Consider the following 18834-nt stretch of genomic DNA (forward strand, 5'->3'; position numbering starts at 1 on the left):
GAGAACACATACTGGAGGAAAAACTCTATAAATGTAATGAATGTGGGAAAGCCTTTAGTGACCACTCCTCATATACACAACATGAAAGGACACACACTGGAGAAAAACCATACAAATGTGATGAATGTGGAAAAGCCTTTGGTCACAGTTCTCACCTTACAGTTCACAAGAGAATCCATACTGGTGAGAAGTCATATAAATGTAATGAATGCAGGAAAACCTTCAGTTTTCACTTGTCCTTCACTCAACATAAGAGAATGCATATTAGAGAAAAACCGTATATATGTCATCAGTGTGGGAAAGTTCAATTAAGGTTCTAATTTTATTGGGCACCAAAGAACTCATACCAAAGGGGAAAAAACTACATATTTCATTTTAATATATAAAAACTATTCACATACATTTAAATTTTGTGGGTTTTTTTGACCCATTCCCAGAGAAGGGTTGAACCTGTGTTGCATTTGATACCTAGGACAATTTTTTAAAAAGATTTTATTTTTTTATTCATGAGATACACAGAGAGAGAGGCAGAGACATAGGCAGAGGGAGAAGCAGGCTCCCTTTTGGGGAGTCCAGTGTGGGACATGATCCTGGAACTCTGGGATCATGCCCTAAGCCAAAGGCAGATGCTCAACCATTGAGCTACCCAGGTGCCCCCTAGGACAAATTTTCAAATTAGTGAGGTCAAAACTCTCTTCACACACACAGACACACACACACACAAACAAAAAACAAACAAACAAAAACAAACAAAAAAACACAAAACTCTCTTCACTAGTACTAATTAATGTGATTACCCAGTGTGGGATGGGCTGTTACTCAGAAGTCAAAATAGGTGGATGATATTTAACTGAATGACTCCTCTACTATTCCAAAGAGCCAGAGTAGCATTATTTGCTTCATTGTTCCCCCAATGCTAGAAAATTGGGCTGCTTCAGGAATTCATTATGAACTATAATTATGAACACTGTGTAGAAACATGGAAAATGCCTATAATGCAGTTGACTCTTGAACAACAGTTTTGAACTGTGCAAATCCACTTATTATGTGGATTTTTTTTCAATAAATAAAGTACAATATTTTAAAAATGATTTTATTTATTCATGAAAGACACAGAAAGAGAGACAGACACAGGCAGAGGGAGAAGCAGGCTCTGCACAAGGAGCCCGATGTGGCACTCGATTCTGGACCCCGGGGATCATGCCCCGAGCCAAAGGCAAGTGCCCAACCACTGAGCCACCCAGGAATCTCTAGTGTACAGTATTGTAATTGTGTTTTTCTTCCTTATGATTTCCTTTTTTCTATCCTCCTTTATTGTAAAAATACAGTATATAATATATATGACATACAAAATACATGTTAATCAACTGATTGTTTATATTATCAGTAAGATTTCCAGTCAACAGGAGGTTATTAGTAAAGTTTTTGGGGAGTCTGAGTTATATGCAGATTTCCAGCTGTGTAGGGCGTTATCACTCCCAAGCCCCACATTGTTCAGAGGTCAACTGTAGTGAAATGTGCTGTACTGTTGTGACTATGTTGCCCTATATGTACATTTGGACAAAGGCTTAGATAAAAACAAATGGACATAGCAAATCAATAAGTCTTAGGATATTGTGTGGCTTTCTTTTTATGGTCAAAACTGCTACAATTTTATGGGGTGCCTGGGTGGTTTTGTGGGTTGAGTATCCAACTCTTGGTTTCCGCTCAGATCAGGATCTCTGGGTCATGAAATTGAGCACTGTGTTGGGCCCCACGAGATTTTCCCTCTCCCTTTACTCCTCCCTCTGCTCATGCACTCTCTCTCTCTCAAATAAATAAGTCTTTAAAAAAAAACTGCTATAATTTTACAGTAAATAAAAAGACAAAGAAGAGAGGGGTGCCTAGGTGGCACAGTTTGTTAAAGCATCCAACTCTTGGTTTTGGCTTGAGTTGTGATCTCAGGGTTGTGAGTTTGAGTCCTGTGACTGGCTCTGCACTGATACACAGCTGTTCCAGAACATGTAGAAAGCTGAATATTTACCTCTTGTGATACTAGTTTGTCAAAACTCAAAGAAAGAACAATTATAACAATTATTGGCCTCAATATCTCTCGGGACTATTAATGCAAAATTTCTAGATCAGATCCTGCTAGTAAAGATAGTACAGCTAGTACATTTGAATTTAGGAACATTCACTCCAGGAATCAAAGTACTGAGTATTAGGAAATAACCATAGTACCTCATTTTAATCAAGCAATGGAGAAATGGACAACATCTCCATGATTAATGAGAAAAGTTCATAAAATTTGATATTTAGGGCGCCTGAGTGGCTCAGCAGTTGAGTGTCTGCCTTTGGCTAAGGTCATGCTCCCAGACGACCTGATTCTCCCTCTGCCTATGTCTCTGCCTCTCATGAATTAATAAAATCTTTAAAAATTTTTGGTATTTAAAGATTAAGGAAAAAACCCTAGTAACAGGAAAAAAAATACTTTTGTCATGTGAAATAGGGCTTAAATGGTGATACCAGCACTGAGGTTGGCAAACTATGGCCCACAGGCCAAATCTGGCCTATATATTTCTGTAAATAGTCTTATTGGAACATAGCCACACCCACTTATTTCCATGTTGTCTATGGCTGCCTTAACACACTAAGGTGGAGTTGAATAGTTGTGAAAGAGATTGCATAGCCTGAAAAGGCAAAATATCTACTAGAAAAGCCTTGCCAACCCCAGATGTAGAGCCATCTCCTTTCCATTCAGGAAGGATCAAGGCAGGGTTGCTCACTAGTCCTTATGTATTAACAGTAAATTCACAAAAGGAGTACAAATGAATAATAAATACATTTAAAAAGTACATGAGTTCATCAGTCATCAAAGAAATGCAAATAAAATGATATAAATATTTGAACAGCTGTTATGAGGTAGGCAGTATCCCAAGCATGTAGTCTCCATTACCTCATTTAATACAAAGATCCTGGTGAGGCAAGTTCTTCTATTAGTTCCATTTTATAGATGCAGAAAGTACAGTCTGGAGAGGCTAATTGGCAGGTAAAGATTGACAGCGATTTAAAAAGATATATTTTTAAATCCTTGTTGGATATAAGAAAAAATAGTACAAGGGGTGCTTGGATAGCTCAAATGGTTAAGTGTCTGATTCTTGATTTTGGTTCAGGTCATGATCTCAGGGTTGTGAGATCAAGTCCCATGTTGTGCTCCATGCTCAGTGCAGAGTCTACTTGAGATTCTCTCTCCCTCTGCCCCCCCCCCCCCGCTTGTGTTCTCTCTCTCTCTCTAATAAATACATAAAATCTTTAAAAATTAGTATGAAATAGGGGTGTCATCCTGGCTCAGTCAGTAGAGCATGGGACTCTTGATTTTGGGATCACAAGTTCAAGCTCCATGTTGAGGGTAGAGTTTACTTTAAAAAAAAAACCCTGAAAACTAAAAAAGTATTAGGAAATTCATTCTATTATTCAGCATGCACAAATGGTTACATGTGTGTACTCTCTTTGTAGGGCAGTTAGGTTGGAAATGTCCAAATGTAAAGTATGTTCAGGAGTTGATTCAGCAATCTCACCTTTGCAGTTTATCCATGGAAATAACTGCCCAGCTATAAAAATATGGGCAGGACCTTTGTTATAGCAGGGTTTATAACAGCAAAATACTAAATGCTCCCCAATACCAGAAAGTTTACATCATTATGGTGCAAAAATTAAATGGCATATTATTGGGAGACAAAATTAGCTTCATAACAACATGGATGATCCCAACTCTGTGAAATTATAAATCTTTCCCAAGGGATCTCTGGAAAAATGTCATCCACATATTAATAATTTGTTATCTGTGGGTGGTGGGATCATAAGCAATATTTACTTTTTGCCTTTTCCTAAGTGGTTTTAATTTGTTTAAAGTAAATGTAACTGGAATTTAAAAGAACATTACTGGGACGCGTTGGTGGCTCAGTGGTTTAGTGCCTGCTTTCGGCCAAGGGCATGATCCTGGAGTCCTGGGATCAGGTCCCACACCAGGCTCCCTACATGAAGCCTGCTTCTCCCTCTGCCTATGTCTCTGCCTCTCTCTTTGTGTGTTTCTCATGAATAAATAAAATCTTAAAAAAATAAAAAATAAAAGAACATTACTTTCATCCAGGAATAATATTAAAATCATGAAATCCAAGATTTTCATTATCCCATGTTACTAGGTAGGAAATAGAACACAGATCATTCATGTGTGTGTAGCCAGAGAGATACGATCAGTGCTGTTAGGGAAGTTGACCTAAGATAGAGGAACCATGTATGTATATGAGAAATACAGAGAGATTAAAAGCTTAAAAAAAGTGTCCACAAGGAAACACACTTGCTTCTTCAAAGCCAACAGTATGGGCCTTTGTAGCTGTGCCAGAAGGCAAATGCCTCATCTGGGGACTCTGGTGGACCAAGAGTGTCTTTCCAAGCCAGAGATGTGAGTATGATGGGTTGATGTGTCCCCTCATTTGTGAGAAGTAAAAATGTCTCCATCTACAGATGTTCAGGATATAAACACAACTGACAAAACCAGGATGCAGCAAATGTGAATTCAAACCCAAGCAAGCAAGGAAAAAGTAAAGCCTTTAAAGAAACTTCAAAATCTATAATGTAACTTAACCAACTCTGAATAAAATTTCCATTCCAGTAAGCTATTGATCCTTAATCCCTATATGTGATGTTCATCGATATCTACCTTCATATTCTTCTGTGGTAAGCTATTGAAGAGAGGTGGAAACAAGGAAAATTTGATGAATTCTAAAGGGAGGTAAACCTTTTACAGGTGAGCCCAGTACCATGCTGGGGACAAATACTTGGACTGGGTGTAGGTGGGCATCAAAGCAGCTGGGCATTGATGGAGCCCCTCCACAAATGAGGAGAGCATCAGAGCCTTTGATGACAGGGGGCTGGTGGGACAGAGACCCAGGTTTGGGGCTAGAAAAACCCTAAGAGTAATTTTCTGCTAATTACTTTTCTTGAGAATCCCCTTAGCCTAGGGGCGCCTGGGTGGGTCAGTCAGTTGAGCGACTCTTGATTTCAGCTCAGATCATGATCTTGGGGTCATGGGGTCGAGCCCCACATCGGGCTCCATGCTTGGTGCAGAGTCTTCTTGTGATTCTCTCCGTCTACCTCTGCCCCTCCCCCCACCCATGCTCTCTGTCTCTAAAATAAGCAAAATATGTAAGAAAAAAAAGAAAAAGAAAAAAGAAAAAAAATCCCCTTAGCCTAGAATTTTGCTGAGTACCCCAGAACAGTGAAACGCTCTTCTCCTAGGTACACCATTGAATCATTTTTGGTGAACACATATTAAGAAACAGAACATTTCCATTACCTCAGAAAGTTCTTTCTTGTCTGTTACCAGACATTTCTTTCCTATAAACCCCAAAGCAAACAGCGATTTCTATCAGCATGGATTATTTTTGCCAATACTAGAATTTACCCTGGTGAGATTATAGTCATATATTCCTTGCATTTTTGTGACTGCCGCATTCCCTAAGCAAAAAAATTTTGAGACTTATCTCTGGAATTACATGGATCTTTACTGTTCTTTTCTGTTGCTGGGTAGTATTTATTCCATTGTATGAATATAACACAATTTATTCCATTCTGAGATTGATGTTCCCAGTTTTTGGTTACTATGAATAAAGGTGCTATGAACATACTTATCAATGTGTTTTGTTTTTATGGGCATAAGTTTATATTTTATAAACAAAATTTTAGCAAACTGAATCCAATAATATAATAATAAAATAATAGAAATTTTAAAAGTCATGAGTAAGTGGAGTTAATCTAAAAAATGCAGGGTTGGTTTAACCAAAATCAATAAATGTACTTCACTGCATTAACAAGCTAAAAAAAGAAAAAGTATATTGTTATCTCAGTACATGCAGAAAAAATTGACAAAATCCAACAATCATTCCTGATTTAAAAACAAACAAACAGAGCAGCCCGGGTGGCTCAGTGGTTTAGTGCTGCCTTCAGCCCAGGGTATGATCCTGGAGACCCGGAATCGAGTCCCACATCGGGCTCTCTGCATGGATCGTGCTTCTCTCTCTGCCTCTCTCTCTCTGCGTCTCTCATGAATAAATAAATAAAATCTTAAAAATAAATAAACAACTCTCCCCAAACTTAGAATAGAAGGCAATGTCCTCAGCCTAGCAAAGGACAGCTTCATCCACAGATGATATCATACTTAGAGGTAAAACACTGAATGTTTAACCCCTAAGATTAGAACAAGGCAAGCTATCTGAGCTCACCACTTCTAGTCAACATTGTAATGAAGGTTCTGGCCAAGGCAATTGGCAAGAAAATGGAATAAAAGGAATCTAGATTGAAAAAGATATTTTATTAAAAAATTTAATTCATTAGAGTGCGCATGAGCATGAGTGGGCCGTGTGGCAGAAGGAGAGGGAAAATCTCAAGACAACTCCCCACTGTGTGTGGAGCCTGACATGGGGCTGGATCCCAGAACCCTAAAATCACCACCTGATTGGAAATCAAGAGCCAGATGCTCAACAAACTGAACCATCCAAGCACCCCAGAAAAGACAATTAAAAAAAAAATCATTTGCTTCAAAAAACACCATAAACAAAGTAAAGGTAAACCACAACTTAGGATATTTTCCTAATAAAATATATTTTTAAAATATTTTATTTATTTATTCATGAAAGACAGAGAGAGAGGCAGAGACACAGGCGGAGGGAGAAGCAGGCTCCATGCAGGGAGCCCCATGTGGGACTCCATCCCGGGTCTCCAGGATCAGGCCCCGGGCTGCAGGCGGCGCTAAACCACTGAGCCACCCGAGCTGCCCTATTCCTAATAAAAGATTAATGTTAAAATTTACGTAAAGAACTTCTACAAACCAATAAGAAAAATGCAACCTGGGAGAAAAGTGCATGAAGTGAGAAGTTAACTCAAGAAGAGAACACATAGGGGATCCCTGGGTGGCGCAGCGGTTTAGCGCCTGCCTTTGGCCCAGGGCTCCATCCTGGAGACCCGGAATCGAATCCCACGTCGGGCTCCCGGTGCATGGAGCCTGCTTCTCCCTCTGCCTGTGTCTCTGCCTCTCTTTCTCTCTCTCTCTCTGTGTGACTATCATAAATAAAAAAAATCTTAAAAAAAAGAAGAGAACACATAAATAGCAACACTGAAAAAATGCTGAATCTCACAAAAAAGAGAGGGGCAAACATTTCACAATGAAATACCATTTTTTACTCATGAATTTGGCAAAAAATTTAAAATAAAAAAGCTGACACTGCCAAGCATTGCTGAGGATGTGGAGCAAGTGGGACTCCTGTTACTGAGGGGCATATGAAAAAGTGCAATCCTGGGGATCCCTGGGTGGCTCAGCAGTTTAGCACCTGCATTTGGCCCAGGGCATGATCCTGGGGTCCCAGGATCCAGTCCTGGGATCGAGTTCCACGTCAGGCTCCCTGCATGGAGCTTGCCTCTCCCTCTGCCTGTGTCTCTGCCTCTCTTTCTCTCTCTCGTGAATAAATAAAATCTTTAGAAAAAAAAAAAGAAAAGAAAAGGTGCAATCTTTTTGGAAACAAGGAGACATATCAGTTTTGGACATGAGTATTCATGAGCTATAGCCTGTCAGTACCGCTGAGGGCTAACCCCAGAGCCACCCTGTGTCTGTCCATAAGACCTATGTGAATGTTCATAGCAACATCATCTATAGTGACTGGAAGCATTTTGCTTACAATGCTCTTCCCCCAGATACCTGCACAGCTGGCCTTCTCCCTGCCTCTTCTGTCTTTGCTTTGCATATTACCTTCTTAGTGGGCTTTCCTTGAGGCTCCAACTTAAAATCACAGCCACTTCCTCCAGCATTCTTTGCCTCTTCTCCCTATTTGGCCTTTAGCTGTTATCCCCATCTGATGTATTAGATATTTTACTTATTTTTCTATTTGCATTCTCCTCTAGAATGTGAGCTCCATGAGGGCAGTGGTTTTGTGATTTTTATTCACTACTTTATTCCCCATTCCATGCATGGTAGGTTCTTTATTTTTTTTTTAAAGATTTACTTATAAGAGACAGAGAACATGAGTGAGTGGTGGGAGAGAAAGATAGAATCTCAAGCAGACTCCCTGCTAAGCCTGGAGCCTGATACGGGGCTCAGTCTCACAGGCCTAAGAGATCAATGACCTGAGCTGAAATCAAGAGTCAGATGCTTAACGTACTGAGCCACCCAGACACCCGCCCTGCATAGTAGATTCTTTAATGAATATCTGCTGAAAGAACTAAGTGGCCAACAAAAGTAGATGGGATAAACAAGTTGTGGTATACTCATTTAGCAAGAAACTAGACAGCAGTGAAAATAAATGATATAAAGCTTCACATTATCAGTAAATCTAGGGGCGCCTAGATCTAACTGTCTCCCTTTGGCTCAGGTCATGATCCCAGGGTCCTGGATCAAGCCCTGCAGTATGCTTCCTGATCAGTGGGGAGCCTGCTTTTCCCTCTGCCTCTGTCTGCTGCTCTGCCTGCTTGTGCTGTCAAATAAATCTTTTTAAAAAATGATAAATCTTGCAATGACAAATATATGCAGCAAAATAATGCAAGTTGCAGATAAAATCTTATATTGATACATTTATATGACTGCAAAACATGTGAAGTAAATGTTGTGTATTGCTCTGGGATACACCTATAGAAACAGAGGATTCCACATCTCATTCAGTATAGTGGCTGTCTCTGAAAGGCCGTTTCTGTTGAAGGGAGAAACACAGGGGGTTCAGCCACAGAGATAATGTTCTTTCTTTCCCCTTGAGCTTTGGAATACTTTCACAGGGTTTCACTAAATTCCTTACAACTCTATTATGTTTTACATTTTTTTCTTTTTTAAGATCTTATTTATTTATTCATTAGAGACACAGAGAGAGAGGCAGAGACCCAGGCAGAGGGAGAAGCAGGCTCCTTGCAGGGAGCCCGATGTGGGACTCGATCCCGGATCCCGGGATCACAACCTGAACCAAAGGCAGGCACCCAACCACTGAGCCACCCAGGCATCCCTTTACATATTTTTCTTAAAAGAAAAATGAGCAGACCTCTAAAATTAAATCTCTGGGACAAAAAAAAATCACAGGCTGAATGCTGAGCTGGTGACAAAGACAGCAAGGAAGAGCTGTGGAAGGGGAAGCTTCTGCATGGCCACCGACAGTGGACAGGCATGTTGACTTCCATGCAGAGGACCCAGGATCCCATAGAATATTGATCTTTAATGACTCCTGGGCTCCTAGCTGGTGAAAATGAGTTAATACTAGTATTTGAGTGTATAGATAACTTCAAATCCAACTTATTTGTACTAATTTTTTTTTAAGATTTATTTATTCACAAGAGACACAGACTGAGAGAGAGGCAGAGACACAGGCAGAAGAAGCAGGCTCCTCACAGGGAGCCTGATGTGGGATTCAATCCCAGATCCCAGGATTATGACCTGAGCTGAAGGCAGGCACCCAACCACTGAGCCACCTAGGCGTCCCTGTAGTAGTTATTTTACTATTGGTGACCCTATGACTCAGATTAAAGGTCTTATTTGTTCCAAGAAATGTGCCCTGGACTCCCTTTCCTTTACCTTTCATTCTCAACATCTGGCTGTGAGAAAATGGAAACAGCCGGAGACCTTCAGGTGGCATGGGGTGACCACTCTTTAGGCATCTCTGAGGAAAGGCATACTCCTAGGAGAACCTAGATTCTCCTAATGCCCTCATCTCTACCCATTCAGAAACCTGTGGCAGCTAAGAAATAGCTCAGACCCCCATGGTAGGGGCATGCATCCAAGATGGCTGTGCAGCCCAGTCTTTGCCTCCTTATAGCATGGACAGAACAGAGTGTCACACAGCACACTAAGGTAAATGGAGTGGGAGAGGGCTTGGGTCAGAGGAAGCAGTATTCTCACATACCTGTAACCCATTCCCTACCCAACAAGGCCCTTGGTGAACAGCTCTGCCTTGCTCTGGGTATTACAGGATGGACTGCAGCTCATGAAACAAAACCTTGAACCTTCTGTTGCCTCTACCTTTAAAATACTAACATCTGGGACGCCTAGGTGGCTAAGGGTTGAGCATCTACTTTTGGCTCAAGTCATGATCCCGGGGACCTGTGATGGAGTCTCACATCGGGCTCCCCAGCTTCTCCTTCTGCCTATGTCTCTTTCTCTGTGTGTCTCTCATGATTAAATTTAAAAATCTTAAAAAAATAGAGGAGGAGGGGCAAGACGGCGGAAGAGTAGGGTCTCCAAATCACCGGTCTCCACCAAATTACCTAGAAAACCTTCAAATTATCCTGAAAATCTATGAATTCGGCCTGAGAATTAAAGAGAGAACACCTGGAATGCTACAGTGAGAAGAGTTCGCGCTTCTATCAAGGTAGGAAGACGGGGAAAAAGAAATAAAGAAACAAAGGCCTCCAAGGGGGAGGAGCCCCGCGAGGAGCCGGGCTGAGGCCGGGGCGAGTGTCCCCAGGACAGGAGAGCCCCGTCCCGGAGAAGCAGGAGCTGCACCAACCTTCCCGGGTGGAAAGGGGCTCCCAGGGAGTTGGAGCAGGACCCAGAAGGGCGAGGATGCCCTCGGGCTCCCGGGAACAGTAACAGAGCAACTGCGCGCCCAGGAGAGTGCGCCGAGCTCCCTAAGGGCTGCAGCGCGCACGGCGGGACCTGGCGGGACCCGGAGCAGCTCGGAGGGGCTCGGGCGGTGGCTCCGCGGAGGGGGCTACGCGGCCCCGGGAGCAGCTCGGAGGGGCTCGGGCAGAGGAAGAGGCTCCGTGCGGAGGGGGCTGCGCGGTTCCAGGAGCAGCTCGTGGGGCTCGGGCGGCGGCTCTACGGAGGGGCTACGCGGCCGGGAGCGCGAATCCAATAGCGCAGGCCCCGGAGCACAGGGCGCCGGGACACAGCCCAGGATCCGGCCTCCCCCGGGACAGGCAGAGGCCGAGAGGGCCCAGGACAGCAAGGTCCCTCCTGCCCCGAGCTGAGCAGATCAGCGGCCCGCCCCGGAGCCTCCAGGCCCTGCAGACGGAGAACTCCAGAGTTCCTGCCGGAGCTGAATCCAGGTTTCCAGAGCTGGCCCCGCCACTAGGGCTGTTGCTCCTGGGGCCTCACGGGGTAAACAACCCCCACTGAGCCCTGCACCAGGCAGGGGCACAGCAGCTCCCGCAACTGCTAACACCTGAAAATCAGCACAACAGGCCCCTCCCCAGAAGACCAGCTAGATGGACAACTTCCAGGGGAAGCCAAGGGACTTAAAGTACACAGAATCAGAAGATACTCCCCCGTGGTTCTTTTTTGTTTTGTTTTGTTTTGTTTTGCTTTTTGATTTGTTTCCTTCCCCCACCCCCCTTTTTTCTCCTTTCTTTCTTTTTCTTTCTCTTTTTCTTTTTTTTTTTTTTTTGTTTTTTTCTTCCTTTTTTTTCTCTTTCTCTTTTCTTTCCTTCTTTCTCTCCTCTCTTTTTCTCCTTTTCCCAATACAACTTGCTTTTGGCCACTCTGCACTGAGCAAAATGACTAGAAGGAAAACCTCACCTCAAAAGAAAGAATCAGAAACAGTCCTCTCTCCCACAGAGTTATAAAATCTGGATTACAATTCAATGTCAGAAAGCCAATTCAGAAGCACTATTATACAGCTACTGGTGGCTCTAGAAAAAAGCATAAAGGACTCAAGAGACTTCATGACTGCAGAATTTAGAGCTAATCAGGCAGAAATTAAAAATCAATTGAATGAGATGCAATCCAAACTAGAAGTCCTAACGACGAGGGTTAATGAGGTGGAAGAACGAGTGAGTGACATAGAAGACAAGTTGATAGCAAAGAGGGAAACTGAGGAAAAAAGAGACAAACAATTAAAAGACCATAAAGATAGATTAAGAGAAATAAACGACAGCCTGAGGAAGAAAAACTTACATTTAATTGGTGTTCCCGAGGGCGCCGAAAGGGACAGAGGGCCAGAATATGTATTTGAACAAATTCTAGCTGAAAACTTTCCTAATCTGGGAAGGGAAACAGGCATTCAGATCCAGGAAATAGAGAGATCCCCCCCCTAAAATCAATAAAAACCGTTCAACACCTCGACATTTAATTGTGAAGCTTGCAAATTCCAAAGATAAAGAGAAGATCCTTAAAGCAGCAAGAGACAAGAAATCCCTGACTTTTATGGGGAGGAGTATTAGGGTAACAGCAGACCTCTCCACAGAGACCTGGCAGGCCAGAAAGGGCTGGCAGGATATATTCAGGGTCCTAAATGAGAAGAACATGCAACCAAGAATCCTTTATCCAGCAAGGCTCTCATTCAAAATGGAAGGAGAGATAAAGAGCTTCCAAGACAGGCAGCAACTAAAAGAATATGTGACCTCCAAACCAGCTCTGCAAGAAATTTTAAGGGGGACTCTTAAAATTCCCCTTTAAGAAGAAGTTCAGTGGAACATTCCACAAAAACAAGGACTGAATAGATATCATGATGACACTAAACTCATATCTCTCAATAGTAACTCTGAATGTGAATGGGCTTAATGACCCCATCAAAAGGCGCAGGGTTTCAGACTGGATAAAAAAGCAGGACCCATCTATTTGCTGTCTACAAGAGACTCATTTTAGACAGAAGGACACCTACAGCCTGAAAATAAAAGGTTGGAGAACCATTTACCATTCGAATGGTCCTCAAAAGAAAGCAGGGGTAGCCATCCTTATATCAGATAAACTAAAATTTACCCCGAAGACTGTAGTGAGAGATGAAGAGGGACACTATATCATACTTAAAGGATCTATTCAACAAGAGGACTTAACAATCCTCAATATATATGCCCCGAATGTGCAAGCTGCCAAATATATAAATCAATTATTAACCAAAGTGAAGAAATACTTAGATAATAATACACTTATACTTGGTGACTTCAATCTAGCTCTTTCTATACTTGATAGGTCTTCTAAGCACAACATCTCCAAAGAAATGAGAGCTTTAAATGATACACTGGACCAGATGGATTTCACAGATATCTACAGAACTTTACATCCAAACTCAACTGAATACACATTCTTCTCAAGTGCACAAGGAACTTTCTCCAGAATAGACCACATATTGGGTCACAAATCGGGTCTGAACCGATACCAAAAGATTGGGATCGTCCCCTGCATATTCTCAGACCATAATGCCTTGAAATTAGAACTAAATCACAACAAGAAGTTTGGAAGGACCTCAAACACGTGGAGGTTAAGGACCATCCTGCTAAAAGATGAAAGGGTCAACCAGGAAGAATTAAAAAGATTCATGGAAACTAATGAGAATGAAAATACAACCATCCAAAATCTTTGGGATGCAGCAAAAGCAGTCCTAAGGGGGAAATACATCGCAATACAAGCATCCATTCAAAAACTGGAAAGAACTCAAATACAAAAGCTAACCTTACACATAAAGGAGCTAGAGAAAAAACAGCAAATAGATCCTACACCCAAGAGAAGAAGGGAGTTAATAAAGATTCGAGCAGAACTCAACGAAATCGAGACCAGAAGAACTGTGGAACAGATCAACAGAACCAGGAGTTGGTTCTTTGAAAGAATTAATAAGACAGATAAACCATTAGCCAGCCTTATTAAAAAGAAGAGAGAGAAGACTCAAATTAATAAAATCATGAATGAGAAAGGAGAGATCACTACCAACACCAAGGAAATACAAACGATTTTAAAAACATATTATGAACAGCTATACGCCAATAAATTAGGCAATCTAGGAGAAATGGACGCATTCCTGGAAAGCCACAAACTACCAAAACTGGAACAGGAAGAAATAGAAAACCTTAACAGGCCAATAACCAGGGAGGAAATTGAAGCAGTCATCAAAAACCTCCCAAGACACAAGAGTCCAGGGCCAGATGGCTTCCCAGGGGAATTTTATCAAACGTTTAAAGAAGAAACCATACCTATACTCCTAAAGCTGTTTGGAAAGATAGAAAGAGATGGAGTACTTCCAAATTCGTTCTATGAGGCCAGCATCACCTTAATTCCAAAACCAGACAAAGACCCCACCAAAAAGGAGAATTACAGACCAATATCCCTGATGAACATGGATGCAAAAATTCTCAACAAGATACTGGCCAATAGGATCCAATAGTACATTAAGAAAATTATTCACCATGACCAAGTAGGATTTATCCCTGGGACACAAGGCTGGTTCAACACCTGTAAAACAATCAATGTGATTCATCATATCAGCAAGAGAAAAACCAAGAACCATATGATCCTCTCATTAGATGCAGAGAAAGCATTTGACAAAATACAGCATCCATTTCTGATCAAAACTCTTCAGAGTGTAGGGATAGAGGGAACATTCCTCAACATCTTAAAAGCCATCTATGAAAAGCAAATATCATTCTCAATGGGGAAGCACTGGGAGCCTTTCCCCTAAGATCAGGAACAAGACAGGGATGTCCACTCTCACCACTGCTGTTCAACATAGTACTGGAAGTCCTAGCCTCAGCAATCAGACAACAAAAAGACATTAAAGGCATTCAAATTGGCAAAGAAGAAGTCAAACTCTCCCTCTTCGCCGATGACATGATACTCTACATAGAAAACCCAAAAGTCTCCACCCCAAGATTGCTAGAACTCATACAGCAATTCGATAGCGTGGCAGGATACAAAATCAATGCCCAGAAATCAGTGGCATTTCTATACCCTAACAATGAGACTGAAGAAAGAGAAATTAAGGAGTCAATCCCATTTACAATTGCACCCAAAAGCATAAGATACCTAGGAATAAACCTAACCAAAGATGTAAAGGATCTATACCCTCAAAACTATAGAACACTTCTGAAAGAAATTGAGGAAAACACAAAGAGATGGAAAAATATTCCATGCTCATGGATTGGCAGAATTAATATTGTGAAAATGTTAATGTTACCCAGGGCAATATACACGTTTAATGCAATCCCTATCAAAATACCATGGACTTTCTTCAGAGAGTTAGAACAAATTATTTTAAGATTTGTGTGGAATCAGAAAAGACCCCGAATAGCCAGGGGAATTTTAAAAAAGAAAACCATATCTGGGGGCATCACAATGCCAGATTTCAGGTTGTACTACAAAGCTGTGGTCATCAAGACAGTGTGGTACTGGCACAAAAACAGACACTTAGATCAGTGGAACAGAATAGAGAATCCAGAAGTGGACCCTGAACTTTATGGTCAACTAATATTCGATAAAGGAGGAAATACTATCCATTGGAAGAAAGACAGTCTCTTCAATAAATGGTGCTGGGAAAATTGGACATCCACATGCAGAAGAATGAAACTAGATCACTCTCTTTCACCATACACAAAGATAAACTCAAAATGGATGAAAGATCTAAATGTGAGACAAGATTCCATCAAAATCCTAGAGAAGAACACAGGCAACACCCTTTTTGAACTCGGCCATAGTAACTTCTTGCAAGATACATCCACGAAGGCAAAAGAAACAAAAGCAAAAATGAACTATTGGGACTTCATCAAGATAAGAAGCTTTTGCACAGCAAAGGATACAGTCAACAAAACTCAAAGACAACCTACAGAATGGGAGAAGATATTTGCAAATGACATATCAGATAAAGGGCTAGTTTCCAAGATCTATAAAGAACTTATTAAACTCAACAGCAAAAAAAACAATCCAATCATGAAATGGGCAAAAGACATGAACAGAAATCTCACAGAGGAAGACATAGACATGGCCAACATGCATATGAGAAAATGCTCTGCATCACTTGCCATCAGGGAAATACAAATCAAAACCACAATGAGATACCACCTCACACCAGTGAGAATGGGGCAAATTAACAAGGCAGGAAACAACAAATGTTGGAGAGGATGCGGAGAAAAGGGAACACTCTTACACTGTTGGTGGGAATGTGAACTGGTGCAGCCACTCTGGAAAACTGTGTGGAGGTTCCTCAAAGAGTTAAAAATAGACCTGCCCTACGACCCAGCAATTGCACTGTTGGGGATTTACCCCAAAGATACAAATGCAATGAAACGCCGGGACACCTGCACCCCGATGTTTATAGCAGCAATGGCCACGATAGCCAAACTGTGGAAGGAGCCTCGGTGTCCAACGAAAGATGAATGGATAAAGAAGATGTGGTTTATGTATACAATGGAATATTACTCAGCCATTAGAAATGACAAATACCCACCATTTGCTTCAACGTGGATGGAACTGGAGGGTATTATGCTGAGTGAAGTAAGTCAATCGGAGAAGGACAAACTTTATATGTTCTCATTCATTTGGGGAATATAAATAATAGTGAAAGGGAATATAAGGGAAGGGAGAAGAAATGTGTGGGAAATATCAGAAAGGGAGACAGAACGTAAAGACTGCTAACTCTGGGAAATGAACTAGGGGTGGTAGAAGGGGAGGAGGGCGGGGGGTGGGAGTGAATGGGTGACGGGCACTGGGGGTTATTCTGTATGTTAGTAAATTGAACACCAATAAAACATAAATTAAAAAAAAATAAAAATCTTAAAAAAATAAAATACTGACGTCCAAAACTGGACGCTGATCACCACCAGTCTGATCTAAGCTATCATTTCCCACTTTGATTACTACATTGGTTTTAAGGGGCATTCTGCTCCCTCCCTCACCTTTTTAGCTCATTTTTTACACATAAACCAAAGTGATCCTTTGGTGAGGCCAGAGCTCATTAGTGCTCTGCTCTGAACCGTGGGATGGCTCCCCATTTCACTCAGAATCAGAGCCATCACAGTGACCCTAAGGCTGTCTGAAATCTGGCCCCTAATTGCCTGACTACCTGCTGTTCCCCCAACTGAGCCGTGGAAACCACGGTAGACAAATCTACAGGCAAGATGGATCAGGAACAAGGAGGAAAAGGTGGGGAGCCAGGGAAGCTCGACCTGAGGGTCACCTCAAACTCAGCCGGGAAGAAGGTTCCAACAGAGTCCCAAAGCGCTGTCACTGGATTTGGGGATTCCAGATTCAACTAGAGCTGAGGCTGGGGTTGGTGACTCAGCGAGTGAGGAGCCTTTTCATCCTCCCTGTCCAGGCTCTTCAGGAGTGGTTTGAATGCCGGTTGCCAGGCAGAGATTTCGTTAATCGCGTTCTACGTTCTAGTCTTCAATGCCTCGCAATAAATGCTGACGCCAGATACGTCGCAACTTAGGTCGGTGGGTACTTAGGCTCCGATAAAGCTTCATCATCTAGATAGATTTGGGAACAATCTCTTGCATCCTAAACACTAAGGTTTCACGTGCGACAAGTTCCAAACCAGCCTCATCTGGAAAGGGGGATCAGAACGGCTACTTCCTCACAGTATTGTAAATGGTAAGTGAAAGGACAACCTTGGAAGCGTTCAGACCTGCGTCCCGGACGCAGAAAACGACTAGACTTCGTCAAGTTCGCATTGCTAAGCGCAGCTACTCTGAGCCCCCATTTCACAGACCGCACACTGAGGCTCGCGGGGCTGCGACCTACTCAGGCCTTCCCAAGTTGGGCAGCGGCGGCGGGGAGGGTGGTGTAGGCCCAGGACAGAACTGTCTGGCTCGGCGGGGACCGGGATACTACTATACGCCCTGGCAAGACACTGACGCTGCGGAGGCCAACTCCAGGCGAACAGCTCCCGGTACCTGCCATGGCGGCGCTTCCGGACCAGCCGGAAGCTCACCGTCCAGAACTACAACTCCCAGCAACCTGCGCCGCGCGTCCTGGTCGACGTCGGGGGAGCGGCCGCCATTGTCCACTGCCGAGGTGAGGCGGTCGCTGAGGCTGTGGGGCCGCTGTTTCTGTCGCTGCGGAGAGATAGGAAGGACGGGAAACGAGCTAGAAGACGCGACTCCGGCAATCCGGGCGGCGCCAGGGCGGATCCCGCGCCTGCCCTTTCCACGCCGCCTTCGCGCTCCCGTTTCCGTTGGTTCTCCCGCCTCCGGGCTCGCGGCCGCGCTGGGCCGGCTGGGCGGACCCGAGGAGCCCTGGACGTCGGGCCTGGCGCGGGGTCGCGGCTGTCGGCCCCGCACGCTTTTGTCTTCCCCGCCGCGCGCGAGGATCCTAAGTGCCCCGCGGGCCAAACCTTGGAGCGGAACAAAAGCCGGACGCCCCCGGCCGAGCGAGCCCGAGCTTGCTAAGTCGCCTGCCGAGCGCGCACTGGCGGGGACCGGCTCACGGGTGGGAGGCTGGGAGCCACGAACCAGGTAAGGCCAGCGGCTCGCTGCTACGGGCTCCTGAGCATCGCTCCTCCCCGGTGGTTGCAGATAAAATTGGGCGGGAGGCCAGGCAGCAGGTGATGAGGACGCCTCTGAGGCTGTTAATGGGCATGCACACCTTTCTTTCCCCAGCGGGTGTTTCTCGTCCGCGCGGGTCCACCGGAGGCGCGGAAGGAAGACGTGGAACGTGGGAGGGGAACAGCCCCCATTCCCTTCAGCTTGCAGTGACGGCGGATTTTGTTAAGTTGCAAACAGCGGTGCAGCGTAGTATGCCTCCTTTGAGCTTTGGCACAGATCCCGGTGTTCCTGGGGCCCAGTAGGCGTCCTGGTGCCTTATACACCCAGGAAACCCAGAGCTCTGCCAGCTGGCCTTGGAACCCTCAGAGAGGTCTCGGGACTTGCACAAAGACTTGGAACCCAGGGAGTTTGTGGTCTGGGCTCTGAACCAGTAAACAGACAGGCTTGGGCCTGGTAGGTTTTGCAGATTGATTTCTTCTTCCCTTCCTTTCCTCCCTCCCTTCCCTTTTAGGTAAAATTTGCATAACAAAAAATTAGACGTTTTAGAGTACAACTTAGTGGTTTTGTTGTATATTTAGAGAGTTGTACAATAAAATATTATCTAATTCTAGAACATTTTCATCACCTCCCAAAAGAAATCTT

At 43.5% G+C, this 18834-nt stretch overlaps 1 protein-coding gene across 5 annotated transcripts in view; it reads left to right on the forward strand.

Moving 5' to 3' along the window:
• The window catches only part of ZNF606 (zinc finger protein 606), a 71114-nt gene that overhangs the window by 23711 nt on the left and 28569 nt on the right, over positions 1 to 18834 (forward strand). The window contains exons 1-2 of one of the 5 annotated variants that reach the window (XM_038527453.1): positions 18020 to 18162; positions 18307 to 18645. The exons of 2 other annotated variants lie outside the window; for them this stretch is intronic. Coding sequence is in view for 1 of the 3 variants with exons in the window: in XM_038527452.1 (XP_038383380.1) it covers positions 17297 to 18162 (866 nt within the window). In the remaining 2 variants the exon portion in view is untranslated. 2 more of the 5 variants (XM_038527452.1, XM_038527454.1) reach the window with 2 other exon arrangements.

Source organism: Canis lupus, chromosome 1 (genome assembly GCF_011100685.1).
Source record: "Canis lupus familiaris isolate Mischka breed German Shepherd chromosome 1, alternate assembly UU_Cfam_GSD_1.0, whole genome shotgun sequence".
Taxonomy (NCBI): Eukaryota; Metazoa; Chordata; class Mammalia; order Carnivora; family Canidae; genus Canis; species Canis lupus.